The following is a 21,807-nucleotide window of genomic DNA, read 5'->3' as shown; positions in this document are numbered from 1 at the left end:
AAATTCTCATTCATCAAATGAGGAGATCGCTTAATGTATAAAATAAAATCCGCTACCACTGTTCAGTTCAATATCTCACTGAAGATCTTCCATGATCTATGGATCCATGAAGATGATCTAGTTTTTCATTTAGTGCCTGTGTTAATTTTTTCCTTGGCCAACGGTCCATCGGGATTTACTCAATATATGCATTTGTGTTTCTCTGTCCTTCTCTTAAGACAGTATCTCTTTGAATGGATCTATTTCCAAACATCTGTTGTGATGTAGTGAACTAACATGCTTATCTAATTGCTATACCAAGACAGATCTAAAATTTATATCAATCCCTCATGTATCAACTGAGAAATTGTTCTAATTAGCATTAATAACACAAAATTATTCTTTTCATATAAAGGATACAACACAAATATTAATTATAAGAATAAAATTGTCTGATAAATTTAAGTGAAGCAGGTTTATTTTTGGAACAATATGATACTTATAATGTACTAGAATTTAACTTGGAAATGAAATGTGTTTCCTTCTCTTCTAAACTACCCTTCTAGACAATGGGTCAAACCAGCCAAACCAGGGATCACACTGCACTGCAGTTGATCAAATTAAAACACCTCTAATCTTGAAAATGTCTACAAAATTGAAGTATTGCTTTTCTGTTGAAGTCTACTTCAGTTTCAGTTAGACTTGAGTAACTTATAAACATTTTATTTTGGCAGAAGCCTGGAAGAACTAAAAAACAAACTACACTTAGACAGAGGTTCTGGAAAATCCAAACCTTTTATTTATCTAGAATCTCAGTGAAAACTATTCCCATTTTTTTGCAAACACCCAGCAGTCCCTGTGAAATTTAAAATATGATCCTGAAAGTCTTCTGATTTCCCCCTTTATCCTATGATATTACCAAAGTGGCTCAAAGTTGTGGCTAAATTTTTGCCACAGCTGCTGCCATGGATATTTTATGTCAGTGGATGGAGTAAGAACAAAATTAATGGAAAAAAGCCATTTAAAAATTAATTTTGAATGTGAAAAGTTAAAATATTTTTCAGGTTTTGTCATGTGATATTTTTTCAAGATGCTATTCCTTTCCTGATCAAGTTACTATTTTAGTGATTGAATCTGTAGAAAAATTACTAAATGAAAACAGCCAATACCAAAGAAGTTGCCACATATTCAACACAGCTGGGAAAAAAAGCAAATATTCTGAGATTTTATGTTCCACTGACCCATCACAGTTTTCTAATTTAAATGAAGAAACATATACCCCTCATTCTTCTTTTTTCTCAGTCCTTCACATTCTCTCAGATACATACCAGAATAATTGCCTCAACAGTGAATTATTTTCAAAGAAGTGTACAAGCAGAAATCAGAACATTAATTTCTCACTAACTCACTAACAGAAGCAAATGTTTATACCTTCGCTACACCTACGATGCTTTCTCTTAATCTCAAAATCCTCTTCCAATCCTTTCTAAAGCTGTCAAAAAAGCTGACATTCTGGGCAATATGGATTGTAAGTATGATCCTCTAGAATATCATGCTCTTCCTGAAAATGCAACAAGTAATATAATTCAAATCTATTGCTCAATGTTATTTTTTCCATATGTATAAGGCTTTACGTTTTTCCTGAAATTTATCAACTACTCCTTAGCTTCAGTCTATAACTTATTCCTATTTGATGCCCTATTTTCTGTACTTACTTTTTCTTTTTTTTTCTCTCCTCTTTTTTTTAGACATAGGAATTGCCTTTTGCTTCCTTCTTTCTACTACTCCTTCTAGTTCTTTGTAAAATTCTTTCCTATATTAAGGGGAATATTATCATCATAGCATGACACAACTGAAATGTGTGTGTGGTGAATGAAGAAAAAGGAAAAAGAGAAAAGGATAGGCTGCACAGCAGTAAAACCACTAACTTTTTACTGGTGCTTCTTACTTCCTTATATTTATTCTCTTTGGCCACCTTGGGGCCATACTGAGAGATCAGTGAGTGAACCAGTGCAGCTACGAATAGGAAGTACAACAAAACCTCACAGAACTTATGCAGCTTCCTAAATTTCTAAGGCCAAGATGACCATTATTTTAACTAGGTGTGATCTCCTGAGTGGCATAGCACACCAGCTAGTTTTTGTATCTAGTTGAGCAGACTGTTGGTGAAATAACATTTCATTTAGATGGTAGTTGTTTTCTGAGAATTTGATAACAAGGAAAAAAAATAAATCTCCATTTCCACACTGAACTTTGCCGACCTTAGCTGGCAGCCATCAGATTTTCCTCCTATCCTGAAGCCCTACTGACAAATGGTAATCATTCTAAAACAGTGTATCTCAAAACACAGAACTGTACCACAGTCATAGATCTCTTGAAATAACTTGTACTTCTTGTGTTTCGGTTTTCTTTATTTACTTGACAGTAACATTGTTATGGGCTCTCCCTAGACCTGCTTTGACATCACTTTGCCATCTTAATTTGACATATCACAACTGTCTCTGTTGTCTGACAAGTTCTTTCAGCATGAGGGTTTCCCACTGCAAGAAAATCTCCACAGACAACATCACTATTAGTATAAAAATTTGGATCATAAAGTTCCACGTACCAACAGACAAAAATAAGACATGATGTAAGGCAATATATGTTTAGCAGGTTTGTTTTTTTGGAGGAAGGTACATTTTACCATAGAGTTAGACTGAGCACAGTAAAGATATATTCTCTTAGTCCTTTCAAAAATGATCCCAGGTCTGCAGGCAGTCTGTTAACGTCTAGATAAATCAACCTTGATGGTTCATTAATGTTTATGCTATCGGTAACATTTTTTTAGATCAAAACCAAAGGTCTCTAAAAATAGGTATATTTTTAAGAATCAACTGTAGTAGTTTCTCTAGGTAATTGATTCAAGAGTTTTTGTGGAATATTCTTTGTTTATGCCTTGAAGGCATGGAAACAAGCACATCCATATCCAATAGGATGAACTGTAGAACTTATTTAAATCATCAGGACAAGTAAGGGAGTTTTGTTAAACTTGGCCACTGAAAGGTTTTGGTCTGGGTCATAAGAACAGGTGATAAGTAGACACAGAGTTAAGGAATATAGAAGGAGAAACTGTGACCAGCCCTAATGAGATTAGTTTTGTAAAGAACCTGGACACAGAGCTCAGGCTACATGGAAAAGGATTATTAGAATATGCCTCATGAGAAACATGTCTTTCAGGGCAAAATCTGATACAAAGATGTTATTTGCACCCTATAGTTTATCAGTTAGGTAGTTTTCTGGAAAATACTGCTGGGACAATAAAGTAGATTGATACCATTCTTAAGCCTTTAGAGGACAAAGAGTGGGGCAAATACCAGCCTAACTGTTTCAAGTCCAAAATCAGGCAGAGTCCCCTGCTGAGTTCTGAATGATGAATTAAGTGGAATAAGAACCAGAGAACCTCTGCCTGTGGGGAGCTTCAGTCACAGCATGAACATCCTGTAGATACTGAATACCTTTTTGGCATACCACCTCGTTTTTCTTTGGACCTGGACAGTAGAGGAGAAAATAATAAGGGGGAAAAAAGGTGGCTGCTCTGAAAAAATTGTACAACTTAGTCCAGTGTTACCATGCAGCACTGCTGTATACCTGATATGATGAGTCCACCTACAGGCTATGTTACAGTAGTGCCTGTACGTGTTAAGATCTTTCTCAAGAATCTTTTAAAAATAATTTTCTTGAAATAATGTTAAATAGATTTCATTATTCTTTTTGTAGTAGGAGGCAAACTTATTAAAAACAAAAAAAAAAAAAAAAGGGAAAGAAAGAAAATTATTTTCCATAGCTGCAGAAAGAAAGAAGACAGAGGGACATCTGACCTGGCTGGTATTAAGACAAAGAAGGGAGTATGAAGCTATCAGAGAGGGTATTTTTCTAGAGTTTTAAGGCAAAAAGACCAGTCCTTTCTAGGCCTTATGGCTTGCAACTGGAATACAGGTTACTAGCTTGAAAAAGAAACTTGTGATAAAGTGCCCAATACTGCTGAAGGTAAGTGGGACCTGAGGACCACAAGCAACTCATTTTCTTGCTCTTTAAGGGCTCCAATATTTTGTGCATTTCTTTGTGTACGTTAAAAGAACAGCAACTGGTATCATTTGGTTTCTAATTATATTTTTATAGTAGCACTTTCAACAGTAATTTAGTAACTTCGAACATCTACTAGTCTTCTGTATTTTCAAGGATAACTTTCAGTGCTTTTCAGCAAACCTGACAATGCAGTTACCAGCTTTTGTTTTCCTGAGGGCATGTATTCTTTTACCGCTACGCTCTCTTAACCTCTTCTGTTGAGTATAGGTAGTTGATTCTAAGCTTTACAATTAGTCTCACATTTTCAGTCATTTTCTTTCCTCCATTGGCAAAGCAATCGAACTACCCCAATTTCTGCCTAATGGAAACTTCATACATTTTGGATTGTAAAGATGTTTTGATTATTGATTAATGTAACAATGATAATATAATCAAGGACATATAATCTGAGTGCCAACAACAATTTTTACCCTTAAGTTATGCTCCGACCACACAAGCCAAGGACAAAAGAGAGGGTATGAGCAGTTAACCTCTGTTACATAGTCTAATATGTCTTAGTAAGTGTCCAATTCATTAGACAGGATATAGTGGCTCATATGCGTAATTAATTATTGGCAGGTTTACTTTCAAAAAGGTGCCAGATGCTATGCATTTCCTAGTTGCTATCTGGATCTCTGATCTATATGTTTCCTGCAATGTTAAACATCTGTTCAGAACATATTCCGCACACAGGAACTCCAGTAATTCAAGAGTTAAATCTTCAAAATCAAATGAATGTGTATCTTCTTCACTTTCTAGTATTTGTAATTATATCCCTTTAAAGTTATCATGAAAGAATATTATACACAAGAAAGATGTTCTGTAACTGGTGTCGAGGTCATTATAGTTTGAAGATTTCACTGTGGATAAATAACAGAGACTTCTGCTGTTGCACCTGCTCTTCAGTTCCCCCTCTGAATGCCAGTATTGGGATCTGTCTTGTCACTAGTAGCATATTCAGAAAAACAGTGTGGAAGTTGCACAGAGCTTTGAACCTTGACTCTGCTGGAGTACGTGTAAATAAATAGGCAGATCTGAATATCCATTTAACCTTTCATCATTTCTTTGTTCCTACCATACAGACTTCTGGAAAACTGGTGTTGTTTTCTGTCTCCATGTGTATCTGACTCATTGATGTTTTTTAGTAAGAAACACTTTCAGGCCCGAAGTGTTTGCAGACACATGAGCATACTGTGGAGCCTTTCAGTAGGACACTAAGAGCTATTCATAGATCAAGAATGTCTTAGAGAAAAAATTTCTTACAAGTCTACAAATAGCAGTTTGAAATTCATGAACATTTTTTTTCCTGTTTATGAAGGGATTACAACATGTACAGGCAGGATTTCAATCAGCAGCAGCATTTAAAATTATATCCATTGGAGGATTTCAAGGGGTTTCATGCCCTGTTTCAAAATTACCTATTGTAATGGTAAACCCCAAACCTTGCAAATTACCTGTAGAAACGCATAAAGTAAAAAAGGAAGATACCTAAAAAACATCCTCACAGTGCAGATCAGCATTCAAAGCTTGTAACAATATAAAGTTATTCAATGTATTGTTAGTGATGATGAATGTTTTTAAACTTACTGGAGAAAATCTTTATCTGTAACTCATTATTGTTCCAACCTCATTAGCTAGCAGGGCTTGGTTTTGGACAGTAGTGCAATTTCACTGGGATCTTTTTGCAAGTGTTTACAGTGGAAGATAAAAAGAAATCTATGAGCATGAGTCCTACTACCACAAATTAAAGAAATCTGTCTTCCAGAGGATTGGGTCAGGCAATTCATTGGCTTTAACTGCACTGTGCTAAGCCTGCAGCATCACCTCTTACTAGGCATAGAAGAATGAACCTAGGGCACATGGAGAGAAACGAGTGGGAGGTGGCATAGCAGAGAAGAAACCTATTAACTCTTTAGCCTTGAAAACCAATTCAGAGTTCCTGCCCCAGTACAAACCAAAGAATCTGTAAGATTCCTGACCCTGACTGACCAAAGTGATTATGTCCATTGAGACACACTTGCACACAGCACTAGCCTGACCACTGCATAACATCCTCCCCACAGAAACATTTTTAACATTCACCGTGATTTCTAACAGGGATCCTCTGGTGTCTAACAGGGTTGATTTCCTACTGCACTCTCTCTCAGTCCTGATTTATCAATTGCTTTCCTGTTCCTTGTGTTGCAATATCCACAGTGTTGTACTAACACAGTATATTACACAGCTGCAAATAAACCAGACGAAATTTTTTTAGCTACTTTTCAGTCTTCCATTTATTCACTACACGATGATTGTATACCCCAAATGATAGTGTAGGGCGAATATTGAAGTCAGTTAAGAAATACACAGTAACTACTGCCACAGCCAAGACATTGTAGAGTATCTTTTCTTTAAACAGGTACCTATATTAATTAATATTGTGTAAAGATAGCATCTTTTAAGCATCCTTTGTTAAACTGGCTGAAACTGGCCAGCCCGTTGAAAAGCTATCAAGGGAGTAAAAGCCTGATCCTCCTCACCCAGTATGAACATATAAGCCTCATATATGCAAGAAAACATATTAAAGTATATGTATGGCTATGCATTCATACACTTGCAAGGGCTGTCTGAAATCTGAGGGCCAGCTGACATAAGCCCTACATGAGGCTTGCCTGAAGAGACAAACTCCATTATGCAGAGAAAGGGGAAAATGTCTCATACTAAAATGAGCTTCAAGCTAATGATTAAAGATGTTCTTAAATACAAATAAAAACAGTTTTTATTTTATATATATATACACACGAACACACATAAAAATACAGAAGAAAGGCTTATTTCATACAGTGACTTGAATACTGACCATCTTTGATTCCTCAAGGGAAGATGATATATTCTTGGCTGCATCTGCAGTTGAGACAGAGTCAACTGCAGAACTAGGAAAACCCACTTTTTTTAACTGAAAAAAGTTACTAGCCACTGCAGGTGGCTAGCTGACACTGAAGTACATCTGTCTATGACCATGTGAACAAAAGCAGTGATGGCAATGTTAAAGGAAATTAAGGTTAATGCAAGCTATCATTCCTTGCAGGGTATGGCACAGAGGAAACAGGGATTCAGAGGCTCCAAAGCCACAAAGAAGCTCCAAAACCAGTCAGCAAACACATGACATTTCTCCTCCTGAGAAGCTAGACAGAAGACTATATTTAGAAAGAATGCTTCAAACAGTCATAAAGACTACAACAAACATCGATCTCAATACTTGATGGTAAGCCCTAGTAAAATTTTCCAATGTTATTTACCCTCATTAGGCATTCTGTTGGTAAAAAGGCTAAGACATCCTGTAGTATCTAACTTCTTTATATCTCTTCTCTTCAGTACGTCAAACAAATCAAGCTCTTTACATTGTACTTCATGGAGCTTATCTCCCATCCATCAATCACTTGTGCCCTGCTCTTTTGTTCCCTCTTCAGTGTGTATCATTTTTGAAGTGATAGAACCAGATGGTAGGAGCTTTACTGAAGCTGTGCAGAGAAATGAAATCACCTCCTCATCTATCAGAAGAATTCAAGTATTTGTGTTCTCAGCACTGAGCTAAAAGAACCCAGAGCATGCTAATTATTATAACAATTCCTACATTGAGTGGCTTCATCCCTCATTTCCTACCCTCTACGTATAGTCTATATTATTTGTTCCTAGCAATTTGACTCAGCATTTGGCTGTGTTGAAATTTGGCTTTTTCTTGAGTTTTGGTTTTTCCACAAAACGATTCAACATCTCTTTCCAGGGGAATGCCTTTGCTTTTCATTTTGTATACCTCTGTCTAAGCAGTTAGCTTTGCCAGGAACAATTCTGCACCATAATGAAGACTGTTAATAAAAATATCAAAGCAGGATCAACAAGTGGCTTGGAGACATTTCAGCACTATGAATAGCTTCAGTTTTTACTTATGTGCTGTTAATTCCAGTTAATGCAAATTTAAAAATCATAACACCTTTTTTTATGCCCTGTCTTATTGCTAATGTTTATTCGTTTATTTTGTTCAGATGCTGGCTACTGTGCTACAGACTGGTAAGCAATTACCAAAAGTCTGATTAGTTGAAAGAAAACATGTCTGGACACACAAACAAAAATATTCTGGATGTGGCAGAGCAAGATAAAAAACCGAGAGAACAATATGAACAGGAAAATAAAGTTTTGCAAGAACATGCAATCTCTCTGCTTTATAGCATCTGTGCTCCTGACCACAAAAATAATACAAAGGTTCTGAAAAGTTTCTAAGAGAAAGCCAAGGGCTTTGTTAAGCACCAAAAAGGACTTTTTTTTCCCAGAAAGTCTAAGGGATTTCCAGATTTCTACAGTGTCTCAGCAAAATGGTTACCTTGTTCTTCCTAATACAAAACTAGGTATTGTTTGAGGAAATCAGAAACAAATTGTGGCAGTATTGGTAGATGCCACAGTGACGCCACATTTGTGGTCTTTGGGAGCTTTTAAAGTAGTGTCATTTAGCACCCAAGTTCTATCTGTGGTTTCCAAAGGAATGTTTTGGGCAATTTTTCAACTGTTTCACGAAGCCTCCGGTCAAATACCATACAAAACTAGTCCATCGCTTCTACTGATATTTTCTTAGGGTCATGTGGTGAATTAATGAGGAAAAACAGATTCTGGTCCCATCAGCGTGAAAACACTGTGTTTCATCTGATCCAAATTGTGCATGTTTCAGAAACATGTCAAATGTACAGGCTACCTGGCTGACCTTATACCTAGGTAATGATATAGGAAAGCGAAAAGCATTGGTAATGTTTGTTTGTTATCTCACTATAGAGAAGGACAAGTGTTGTATGTCACTATGTTTTGATCTTGGACCCATTCAACAGTTTAAGACACTCCAAGAATAGCTTTACTGAAAATACATTAACCGATTTGTGCTTGACAAAAAAGAGGATGTAGCTTTGCTTTCGGATACAGATCAGATTACACTTGCCTGTAACATTTTCTCCTAAAAGCTAGAATGTTGTCACGCACTTTACATTTGCAGGGAATTTGCAGACCATATGGAAACTAGAGTTAGTGAAAACGTATCTGTGCAAGTGTTAAATGGAACTCCACAATGACCATTGCTAAGCTTAAATATGTGACCTACACATATTGCATGTTTGTTTCCAATTAGATTCTATATGGACAATTTTAACCTTTGCAACTTCTGTTCTCTGGAGCATTGAAAGAACCTCAGCTGATGAACCACAGTAGTGTTGGGCTGGTTTTAGTATACTCTGTTTGAAACCATTTGCATTTGATGGCAAATCTGTCTTGTTTAACCTATCACGGAGGACACATATTCTGGGAAGTTGAAATATTTGGAATATAATAAGATACCTTTGAAGAAAGAACTGGTTGTGGAAAAAGGGCCCAAAATGGGTACTATTCCAGTGAGTAAACAGATGAAGAGTTTTACCAATAAATACGTTCTGCAATGTCAGATTACTAGTTGATAAAGAGTTCCTCTGCTACCAGTCACATTTTGAAATTTACATGAACAAACATGAAAGATTAACAATTTTGAGTACGAGTGGTCCAAGTTTTGCTCTAGACTGACCAGATAATTGCAGCCAGTTAATTTCAGCTCCACTCAAGAGTTAAGAATCCACTGCTTAGATATTAAATAGAGTTTCCTCAAAGAATACGTCAGCCAGTCTTCCATGGGACAGAATGATGATACAAGCTGAAGGGAGAATGTGGTGGCACGGTATGACTGCAAGATTTTTCACCAAAAGTTCAAGACAGCTCAACTACTATAAAAAGGTGAAATCATAACTAAGTTGTATACACATTTCCAAATATATATTAACAACACCTATCTCAAAGCATCAGATATACTGGCAAGTTTGTATAATTAACCTGTTTTAGAAGTAGTAAAATGATTTTTTTTTCCTGTTCCCTTTTCCTTTTTTGCTCTCTCTTCAGTACGCAAAGCCTCAACTACAAAACTGTGGATATTCATACCAAGTCTGAAATGATTTAGTAAGTCTTACACATATGTATGCACAACAGCACTAGAGAGAGCTTCAGTAAAAAAAGCACACGCCATCAAGGATGCCTGAAGATATTCAGATTTTCGCAAAATCTGGAAGGGGAAAGGCTTCATACCATATGGATGTTTTGAAAAACAGCAAGAGGAGGGAAGGTATTTTTATGTTTCAAGCTTGAATAATCAGAAGAAAAGGACACACTTTATAGAATGCAACAGATACGTTTGTGGTTATCACTTTGAAAAACAGACAGCACCTTCACACTTGATTAAATAAGTTTATTTGCTCCTTTTTATTTGTTATAACTAAATCCCTTTACACATAAAGCAACAAATTAAACTATTTCATATAAAACTGTCAAGCTAATTACTGCTTGCCAGTAAAAATCAAGTTTAAATTATCAAAGCCCCACAGGAACTCTGTGTACTCATGTACCTGAATCATGCCACTAAAACCCTCTGTTTTGCAGAGTCATTACATGGAGAGCCCTTTCAAGCACTTCAAGGACCACCATTGGCTTTCAGTAAACAATGACAGGAAATGTATCAGAGTAAATCAGGTAATGGACTAGGAGAGAATTTAGAATTCCCTTTTAAAAGGAACTTAACTAGGCAATAATTCAGTTTAGTTGAGATCAAGGGTCTCATACAGGCAATGAAGAAAGAAAAGATGAGAAGAACACAATGACTGTAAAAGCAGCTGAGTTCTCTGGTAAAAAGAAAAATAGCCCAACTATTTTAGATGGAACAAACAGAAATTCAAGTCCTGAGGCATGCAGTGTAAAAATCTGAGCTATGTTTAGATTTTTTTCTTTACAGATTGCTATTTCAATATCTTGAAGAAAGGACTAGTTCTTAGAAATCAGGAATGAGACAGCGATTGAAGAGAAGGTTAGACATAACAGTAAGGAAACATGATGGGAAGGACAGTACTTATTTTGGAACTCAGTGTTTGATTCGTAAACAATGATTCCTGAGAATGAATTGGATGGCTGAGTCATAGATGGGACAAAATTTGGAACAGCAGTCCAAGTGGGTATTGGAAGAATGCTACAGCCAACAAAATCATATCTCTGTCTGGACAGGCAATGAGATAAACTGATACTGCCATATAATTGTGAGGTTCCTGTGGCCTATAGCTTTTCGGTCTTTGTCATATGGTGGGAATTGAGGGAGCCCTCTTCACACCATGAATCTGACCAAAAGATGAAGTCAGAACAGCATCAGTGAAGTATTTTCTTTAATCTATAAAAGAGCTTAGGTGAAACCAAGACAATTTTATTTGTATTCTATAAAAACTGTAGTGCAATTAATTGTCAAATGGAAAAGGATAACACTGCTATGAATTTTGCGATCCACCTCACTGAAATAAGAGACTTAAGAATGGAATCCATTAAATATCTTACAGCCATCTCAATGCTCTCAATAAGCGTCTCAGACCATTAACTTCAGGTGTCATTAAGTGAGAACTGCAACTTACTCGTAGCTATAAAATAAACAGTATAAAAACCTGAAACTTCAGAGAATTACTAAGCTACTATACCATTCCTTGGTATTATTAAACAATAATATTATTAAACAATAATTAGACAAAAATGGAAAAGGTTATTTAGAAGATTTCAGTTACAAAATGCAAATATTTCCAGCATTAGGAATAGAAGAGGGCCAATGCTGTGGGGGATAATAACTGAGACCATATAAAGACTATACACTAATATTTAGATAAGGCACATATATAATAGAAGGAGTTTTGGAATTTGAACACAAAGCTGTGGTTTTTTCTGCATTGACCTTCACACATTATAAGCTTTTCCTTAATGAGACTTCTTCATATAATCATAGAATCACAGAATTGTTTAGGTTCTTGGGAAAAGACCTTTAAGATCATCAAGTCCAAGCATAAACCTCTCATTAAATAGCAATCTTGTGTGTAAGAACAATTCTGGAGGGAAGAAGTTTACTTGACAGAATATGTTCCTCGGGATATATGATGTGGGATCAGTGAATGTTCATGCAAATTCTCCCATCACTATTTTAACTGCACTAGCACCGATTCATTACTTTCTGCACGAACGAGCTTGCCACATTTGCACTTTCTGCATAATTTCTGCATTACTTACTGCCTCACTTGAGAGGATTCATTATATTCTCCAAATTTTGTAACTATGGAGTAGTAAAGACAATGCATAAAACCTGTAAAAATCCTTGAAAGTGTTCAAGGATACTTTTCTTTAAAAAATCATCACTTTTTATTCCCCTCTAGGGACAACTCTTTATCTGCCTGGGTGAATCCAACCGTCCCACCTGAGCAAACAGTGTCCCTACCAAATCTAGATGCACATTTCAACAATGCTGGAGCAGAGTCTTCAACTTACTTTCCTCCACGGCAGTTGATTACACTTTTTAATTATATTTTTCATTTGTTTCTCAAAGTCAGGCTAAAGACTTATAAAATTATTCTGAGGAGGAAAAAGCAAATCGTAGGGAGGTTTTTAAACAGCCTCTCATTTAGGGAAAAAAAAGGGTACAAAAGCTATCACACTTAAATTCTTTAAATGAAGTTAAATGCAAGGAAATGAAATCACAACACATTGAAAATGGATTCATTTATTTATCGAAAATAGTTATATAAAGTCTTGCGAAAATAAAACATTGTCCATTTCAAAGTTTATTAGCTAAATAACATAATTTTATAACAGAAACAGTACCTTCAATCAACAGCTCTTGTCCATGACTGCCCAACAACGTTCGGGATAGGAAGGGGGCAAAGTCAACAAAAATTTCTCGCAGGAGAGGGGCCACCTTTTCTAAAGCTCTTTCAAGCTTTGCAGTGATACTGTGGAAAAACAGAGACCATGTTTGGAAGAACACTGAACCGCAGAAGTTAAATGATGTAAAATCATACCTATTTTTAAAAGTTGCTGTAAGCTTCTTTAGAAAAGAAGATGATCGTAACTTGATTAAACATCACAGTGTGTAAATGGCTTTAAGTAAATGCAAATGTCATGTCAGAGTCAGAAGTGTGGCAGCCTCCTAAATACTACAGCATTTACAGAATACTCCAAAACAAGTAAAATTTTTATTCTCATTTTCAAACATGGTGAGAAGAACGTCAGAGTAATATGTAATTTTTGTATGCAAAAAATGTGTAAACTAATTCAAGTGTAAGTCTATTTCACCTATATCAGCTTATACGCATCTCATCATTTTATATACATTTGAAAGTCTGAAAAGAGAAGTTTTTATTCATGCAAGGCAATCACAAGTAACTTGCTTTTTTTGTTCAAGCTTTCAAATAACAACATCTGGAATTACAGTGCTAGACAAGGGAATGCATGAGGAACTGTTCTAGCACAGGTATCAAAAAAATCAATATTCTCTTCTTCAACCTTGAGGGAACATAATCCCAGGTATATCACTTTGCCTGTGTATTTGTACTTTGCCTGCTGAGACTATACATTCTTGGAAGCACGTAGTGTTCCTTAATTTCTACTAGTACAGTGAGAAGTGTTGTGACTTCTATTTTCTTTTTAAATACCAGATATAATATTCCTTTCTCTGAGGATACAAATCTAGCAAAAATACAAATACAAGTATACATATCAGAAGTGCGCTAAGGATTGTACCCCTTAAGATCCCTCCTTCCCTTTTAAAACCTGACAGGGCATGACACTTGTGCCCTCTGAAACGCTCATGCCAAGATTAAAAACCTGCTGTGTTATCCCAAAGAAGTGAACTATTACTTAAAAATAGAAATGAAATTAGATACATATTCTGGTCTACCAAGAATTTTTGCTGTTCTTTTTCAGACTGTTGGTGGCTGAAGGAGCTTTCTTTGTGCTTGCATTACGGCACCAAAATATTATTGGCATTTAAAAGCACCGTTCTAGGAAGAAGTTATATTTATTGACAGAACATAAGAGAATGAACACTGATAATTAAATTTTATACTGTATCTACTATCTACAAACACTAAATAAATGTGGACTTTTAAATTCAGATCACATGAAGATCCCTACATTTAAAAAAAAAGATGACATTTTAAGCACATTGGAAGTTTTCTTTCATTAGCTTAAAATTATTGTACTGTTCCTATAGCTTATTTTCTTTCATTGTGCTGCTTTCCCATTTCAGATTCAGATATTGATTTTCTAATATTCTAAAGGAGGGATTCATATCACCAGCTTTTGTTTTAGACCATTACTTGAAGTGTATTTCACTGTGCTAAAGCCTCTATTGACTATACTTGAAATGCACGTGACTAGCTTAAGAGTTTTTAATTGGCAACAAGAATCTACCCCAAGCTTTTCTGCTAGAGATAAAAAGCCTACTAGATTAATCTAGACTTCTCTAAACCGTGTTTTAAAATATGCTTTCACTGCAAATTGGTTTAAAAGGCCTAATTTTAGAGTTAATTTAGCTCTGAAAACTTTATGTACAATTGAAAAAATTTCAAGTTCAAGAGTTTTAAAATTAAGATCAATTTGTATTTAAGAATCAAGTAATACGGGATGTGTGGATGAACTATTAATAAACACCTTATTATCAAATGGATAGCTGATGGATCTTGTATATTCATGGTCAATTGGGAATAGCACTCTGAAAACTTGGGATCAGTGTTTAGCACTGTTTAAAAAAATGCATATCAAAGCACAGAAATTAATATTTACACAGAGAAAAAAGAAGAAAAATCCTTTTTCCTTCATATAAAACCCTGGTGCATCTGCATGTTGAAAACTGATTGGAGTTCTGGTCCTTCAGTTTCAAAAAGAACAAGCAAAATAATTAAGAAAAAAACCAATACATAGAGACCCAAAAAATGTTTCATCAAAGGAGGTGGCCCATCTACTGCCTTTCCTGTACACACACACACACAGAGGAGCAAAAGAGGAGAGAGACCAATCTGATTCTGCAGCTGTTTCTAACATTTATTATACCTTGTAACTCATCCTGCAATCATTAGGGAACTCCCTGCGGAGATTAATGTAACTAGATTTCATGACTGAAATAAGAGATTCTATGGGGTTTTTGTAAAGAATCAATATTGTGGTTTTTCCTCTCCATTTCTGGACATTCAGGCAAATAAACTCTTAATAGCTTCTAAATTCAAGACTATTTTGCAGATTAAAGGCAACATACATCAGAAAATAAATTATAAATATTATATATAAATATGTGTAATTTTTATACATATAAAGATGATAAACTAGGAAAGTATCTGAATTTTAAAAACGATTTCACCGTCACTGAAGCACTGTCCTAACATATGAAGAAGACAAGAAGCAAAAGGAGTGGTTTAGTTACGCCACAATTTTATTAACTTGCCTTGTAACACTGTCAAGCAATAACTAACACCATAAAAACAGTCATTCTCTCCTTGATCATTTGCACCTTTTTGGAGTGGAGCCAACAGCCCTCATGCTTTCAGCCTGGGCCCGCACCCATTGCTGTGATTCCACCTGCACCACTCACCTGACACTTCAGATAGGACCAGCAAAAAAATGCATTTTTGCGCTGTGTGTTAAACCACTGAAGCACCAATACTTTTTTTACAGGTTACCTACGGCCCTTGATTTCCTTTTCAGTTCATCAGGGAATGAAAATTTTCTTGTTCATGAGCTTGCAAGTTCATGAACAGCTAGCTTGGTTGCTGTCTCCACTCCAACCTTCTTAAAACCATACCTCAAAGCAGCCGGCCAACTAAGGGACACTTGGCAATTCCTTAGTATACCCCGTGCCACCTTTACAGAGCAGACAGGTGTACACCTTGAAAAGGTCAAAAAGTTGCCTTTGAAGTATGCAGTGGCACAGCTGAATAACTTTATAACATAATAACTTATTATACAAAGATAATTAATAAGAATTTCAGGGGGCATTTTCCTGGCTGCCGGCCAGTGTGAGAGAGACATTAGATATCCCATGGCATGTGTCTCTTGCAACACCACCTCAGATCTGGTGCACGATTTAGTTAGCTGCATGAATACTTGTCTGGTTTTGTCCTCTCCAGTTTAAATGGGGCTTTTGTTTGCTCAGAAGAGGTTGTGTCTCTCCTTCCACTTGCTAGTGCTCCATTGCCAAGCTGTGCTTGCATTCCAAATCCTACTATCACTACTGAGCCGGTCAACTAAAAAATTACTTTAAATGATGTTTTAGTGTCTGGCATCGTTCTTAGAAGTTACACTTTTCAGTGAAGTGCTATTTTAGTTTATACATTTTTAGTACCGAAAAATTATCTAAATCCATACTGTACTGTATTAATAAATACAGTAATGCATATTAAATGAGTTAAAATATATTTATATATATTTTTCTTTTTCTACTATTTGGTATGTATGAAGTTGTTGTGGGTGAGGAAATTATAGTTAATATTAAAAGATAGAACTTGTGTACCTCATGTTTTCAGCTGAATCCTCTGGCATTGGAGCAACAGTTTGGACAGCTGGGAGATTTTTGCTGGTAGCACCATTCACAAAGCTGGATGACGAAGAGGAAGAAGATGATCCTGAGTCTACTGCACCTGTCCCCCAAAAAATACAGATCTTAATTCAGTCTGAAGAAACATAATTTTTAGAGACTTTTAATACAGTCTTTGTCTTATTAATCTACTTTTAAGTAAGGAAATAATGTTATTTATTCTAAAACAATTAAAAACATTCCATACAATTATCATATAAATTAATACCTTGTTTTGCTAGTATAACAAAAACAAGCTTAAAAAGCTATTAAATCAGGCAAAATAAATCCTTACCTCATTTTCATTATTTCCAAATTATATTCCAAAGATGAAAACATTTTTACATCATCCTGTAAAGCAAGTTCTTTCTAAAATAAAGGTATATTTCAGATGAGCTTGAGTGGAGAATAGAAGTTTAACTATTTTTTTTAATATCTATATGCACACACCTCTTGACTGGCCAGTTGCAACTAACAGGCAGAAAATAAATTGCAAATTAAAAAATTGACAGAGAAGGTAGAAAATGTGTATTCCTTCAGGAAGTAATGGGGGAAACTAGTGTCTGAGTAGTATTAAGACTCTAATTTTACTTTTTCTGTTTCCTTCCTTGAGTGAAGGAGAATTTTAAGATCTTATAAGTAGGAAGGGCAGTGGGGGTGTCATTTCAATGCGTTGTGAACAGCTGTCCAGAGAAAAGATGCAGACAGAGCATACATTTATACTTTACATGATCTGGGTCAGAGCTAAAGGCTAAACTTAAACTCTAAATGCCAATCTATCATGTTTGCTGAAATGGCACTGTGCGTTCAGCCTCTCTGAAACAAACCAGAAAAGGCTCAGAGTGGCCTGAACAGTAGCAAGAGCACTGTGATAAATGCTGCCCCTGTTCTGCCACACAGTCCTTGTGCAACATGTCACTGCAAGAGAGGTAGCAACGAACAGTCTTGTAGTTGGAGTTCAAAGCCTAGCGGGCTCCAACGCTACCAGAGATGGGGGCGACAGGCAGGATTTATCCAAGTTAGCAACAAGGGGTGGAGAACCCCAGTTTAGCCATCAGTAGCATTACTCTGCCGATTTTTAAAAATGATAACTGGTAGCTCCCTGTGGCTGGTCGGTATTAGCAGCTGATGTGTCACTGCCCTTCGCATTACACAGGTATATATTATTTTTCAGTTTCCTGCAAAGCTCTACAAAGCATTAATGGTTTCTTAACTGCTTGAGCAGCCAGCTGACAGTGAAGTACAGGTCAAATGTTGGTAACTGTGCAAAATTCTCTAGAAGCAGGGTTTTTTGTGGTGGGTTTTTTTTTTGTTTTTTGTTTTTTTTTTTTTAATTTGCCTTTAAGTAATTTTTACTGATAAAAGAATTAAGCTAAAGATCAGAATCTTGACTAGCTCATTTAAGAACATTAATATTCAAAACACTATCAAAATGCAGCAGGATTTGCTGGGCTTGCTGACACCAGAGCAGAGGTTCAGCGTTTAGACTAGGATCTGATTTAGTCTGCTGTTTTAATAAAGCAAGTGGGAGGTGGACTGTGGCTTACACTGTGGGTTCTGATTTGGACTAAATATAAATTGTAAATGTACCCAAACACACTGAGAAGGAAAAATTAAAATATAAGGTAGACTATCTCTCCCAACCTAGGAATCACAGCAATTTAGCTGGGAATAGGGTAGCTTAAAAAAGAATAAGGTTTCATATATATGTGCATGTGTGTGTGAACATGTGTATTTATATGTTTATATTAGTTATATATTTATATCCTTTACATATTTATATTTATTACGTATTTCTATTCATATATACATTGGTAACATATTTTTATTGCTCCTTCACTTTTCCTCCCAAAGTCAAATTTTCTTCATTAAGTTTGTTTAAAAATACAGTTGCTATGGTAGGTGCTTAACCAGCTAGGCTCCCAGAAGAGAAGGTCAAACAGACCTCAAACTACTGGATTAACATAGAAGTGAGAATCGGGATATGAATTACAGAAATCCAACCTAAAACCTATAAAACCCATTTCTTACATAAAGAGATGAAGGAACAAAACCTATAATCTCCCAAAGATACATTCAAAGCACTAAAAGGACTTCAGTAACATACATCTCATTACATTGTGACAGAGACATTGACTACAACAGCGATGGCAGATGGAATGTAAACACTGACTGCAATCCATGAAAAACTAAAAAAACACCTTTCGCACAAGTCCAGCACAGAATATACCTCAAAAATATAACCGTATTTCTACAGTATCTGTGACACACTGTAAAAACAACTGTAAATAGGTTTGGGGGGACATCTAGTGTTTCTAAAAAAATTGTATACTGTTTTTTACCATAGTGAAAAAAAAAAAGTGCTATTCAATGAACTTGTATACACTACGTTAAAATCATTAATGACATAGATAATTTCACAGACTACAAGTGTATAAACCAGAAAGTATCTGGATACTTCATGTATATATCTCAAAAACTGACATACGTGATTACTGTTTTAACTACTGTAGGCATGGTGTAATTAAAAATGGCAAAATGAGCATTTTAATCTAATATACATTTATATGTTTTCAATGGGATACTACTTTTTTTTACTGTCACTAATGTGTTTAGCATTTCTAAAATGTTGATATAAAATTCAAATCTTTAACAAAGGTTGGAGGGAAAGGACATTTCAAACTACTTCTTAAGAGAATTCATCAATAAAGCTCATTCAGAATAATTCAGGCATAAAAGATTTTACCAAATAAGATCACTAAAGAAGTTCAGTACACATATAGTCCTAATTAAATCTGATACTTGCTGAAATTCCATTGAATCAATACTTTTCCTTTAATCAAGCTAATCCATAGTCTAGGAGACAAAAACAGTTGCATTAAAAAAATGAAGCTATAAGATCTACCAAAAAAAGCAGCCTTTAATCCACAGTGAATGTACCATGGTATCTGCAATACTGTCCTCTACTAAGAGCAGTGTCAGGGAAATGACTGATTTTTAAATGCAATTACTTACAGAGAAGAGCTACTACATTCCAGCCAAAACACTTCAGATCTCTAATCAGTGAGAAGACTGAAAAGCTTACACTATTCAGTATCATTTGGAAAACAAGGTTTCCAATGTAGGATATTTTTTGCATGACATAAGAATACCTAAAAGGAAATCCATTCAAGAATACAGAAGTGGCTACACAAATGGAACTGTTCATAGAAGTGATAACATTATTCAGAGCATTCATTACTTCCATCTGCCTCAGGATAATTAGATTTTAACATATTTTATCCTTAGAAAAATCAAAGTTCTATTACCAGGTTTTAAAGGTAATCTGCAAAAGGAAAGAAAAAAAAAAATGAGCGTGCCTTCATATTATTCCATGAAGCAGAAGGATGCCAAAAGCTTCCCCCTCCATTTTCTGCAGCCCCAGGGAGATTTTCACTTTCTCAACCCTTGACTGAAGTTGTGATATCCTTGAAGAGAGCTCTTCTCTCAAGTGCTTTTGTTTAGTTCAGAAAGAAAATAGACCATAGCCAGACATTTCAAAGGCGTTTCAGTAAACATCTGTTGCTCTCAGTAAGGATTAATTTCTGAATGGAAACCACAGTCTCCGTGGTCAACAGGATCCTTCCTGATAGACCATCCCATTTTTACTATCGTAAAAAATTTAAAAAAGAAGGTCTTGTCCTCCTTCTATAGGTCACAATAAACAACTGCTGATAAGGCAGGATTACAGTTAAATTAGGTAAATTCCCACTGAAGAACCTTGCAAAAATCATAGCATAATTTTCATCGACAAATAGTAATTGCCCCATAATCTACGATATATTTATTAAGCAGCTAGTTGTCTTTACTTTCTTCAAGCCATAAGGAAGGACTAACTGGTATAGATCATACAAACATCCTCTATTGCAGAGCACTGGAGAAGTTAGCTCATTTCAATCCTAAACTACGCTCACAAAACAGTATTAAGGCTAGTTATTCACTTACTTAAGACTGTGCAAGTCCATTGTGCACTATCAAAGATTATAAAGATTCACCAAGAGAAAACATTTACTTTAATTAAGGCCAAGATTTAATCTTTCCAGGTTTTTATTTTAGAAGTACAAAACCAGTAACAAATAAAAGATGATTAAAAAACAAAACACCATTAAAAGTAACAAAACAAAAAACAAACGAGAAAAATGAGGTTCACAAAAATATTTAAGGACAATACCTGTTGTATTAATCATACTTTTTGGTGTAGCTCCTGTTGCAGCAAATATATTAGGTGTACTACCCGGTGGCAGTCCACTCCCAGCTGTGGCAGCTCCAACTGTGGTAACAGCCAGACTACCTGGAGGGGGTTTCTTTACTGGTACAACCACGCTCCTGTGGAAAAAGAAATGGAAGATTTCTCAAACTGCACAATGGAGTTAGCAAGAGTTTTTGTTTATGATGGGATTATGCCGTGTTATAACGCTGTTGCTGAGGAACACATAACAGTGTCAATTTTCTGAACCTTTCTGAAATTGGGTAAGGCTACATTAATAGACCATCAAGCCATAGTCCTATCCTTTGTCTGCAGCTTCATGAGATTCTGAGAAACTTAATATTTCTTTCAGTGTCCACAAAATGGAAAGACCCCACCACTTCATTGATATGTTGTGAACATTGCTGTCACCTGCGTTCTAGATTTGCAAAGAAAACGTTAAGTGTTTGAAACGATGTCAGCATACTAACAGTCTATATGCATGCAGTCTTAATGAGTATGTTAATTTGTTGATCTTAATGAAGTTATCTAAGAAGACAATTTTTTCTGCCAGTCATCTGAACGTTTGAACACAGTAGTTAATTCAGTACTCTGCATATACTGCTCTTGCAAATACAGTTGACAAACATAATTTTGCACTCAGCCCTGTGGAAAACTTTCATACTCATTTAAATCAACAGCATATGATGAAAATTGAACACCTAAAATGCAACACACTAAATATTTGCTTTCACAATATTGATATTGAAAAATAAGGTTTAAAAAGCAGTCTTTAGAATTTGAAGCTTTTAAGAAGAGAACAGGACTTACATATAAAAAATCTGACATAATATCAGATATATATAGACAACATTGCATTCAAACACACACATTTTCACCTAACCTTGAACCACTCTTTTTTTTCAAATCTCAAAACTAGAAGACTTGCTGTATGTGTTAAAAGGGAAGAAGAAAGAAAATATTACAGAGGCATTTAATTAATATTTTTTCAACACTGGACAGCTGACAGTGCAGGCAA

The 21,807-nt window shown here is 35.5% G+C and overlaps 1 protein-coding gene across 7 annotated transcripts in view; it reads right to left on the bottom strand.

The window, feature by feature from the left end:
• The window catches only part of NBEA (neurobeachin), a 507,728-nt gene that overhangs the window by 273,929 nt on the left and 211,992 nt on the right, over nucleotides 1-21,807 (bottom strand). For all 7 annotated transcript variants that reach the window (XM_075085055.1, XM_075085072.1, XM_075085081.1 and 4 more), the window contains 3 exons: nucleotides 20,754-20,908; nucleotides 16,481-16,607; nucleotides 12,799-12,926 (listed from right to left, as the gene is read on the bottom strand). In XM_075085055.1, coding sequence (XP_074941156.1) covers nucleotides 12,799-12,926; nucleotides 16,481-16,607; nucleotides 20,754-20,908 — 410 coding nt within the window. The remainder of the gene's footprint in view (nucleotides 1-12,798; nucleotides 12,927-16,480; nucleotides 16,608-20,753; nucleotides 20,909-21,807) is intronic.

This window comes from Phalacrocorax aristotelis, chromosome 1, assembly GCF_949628215.1.
Source record: "Phalacrocorax aristotelis chromosome 1, bGulAri2.1, whole genome shotgun sequence".
Taxonomy (NCBI): domain Eukaryota; kingdom Metazoa; phylum Chordata; class Aves; order Suliformes; family Phalacrocoracidae; genus Phalacrocorax; species Phalacrocorax aristotelis.
Note: the sequence above shows the minus strand (reverse complement) of the source record. Positions and strands in the feature narration are given on the sequence as shown.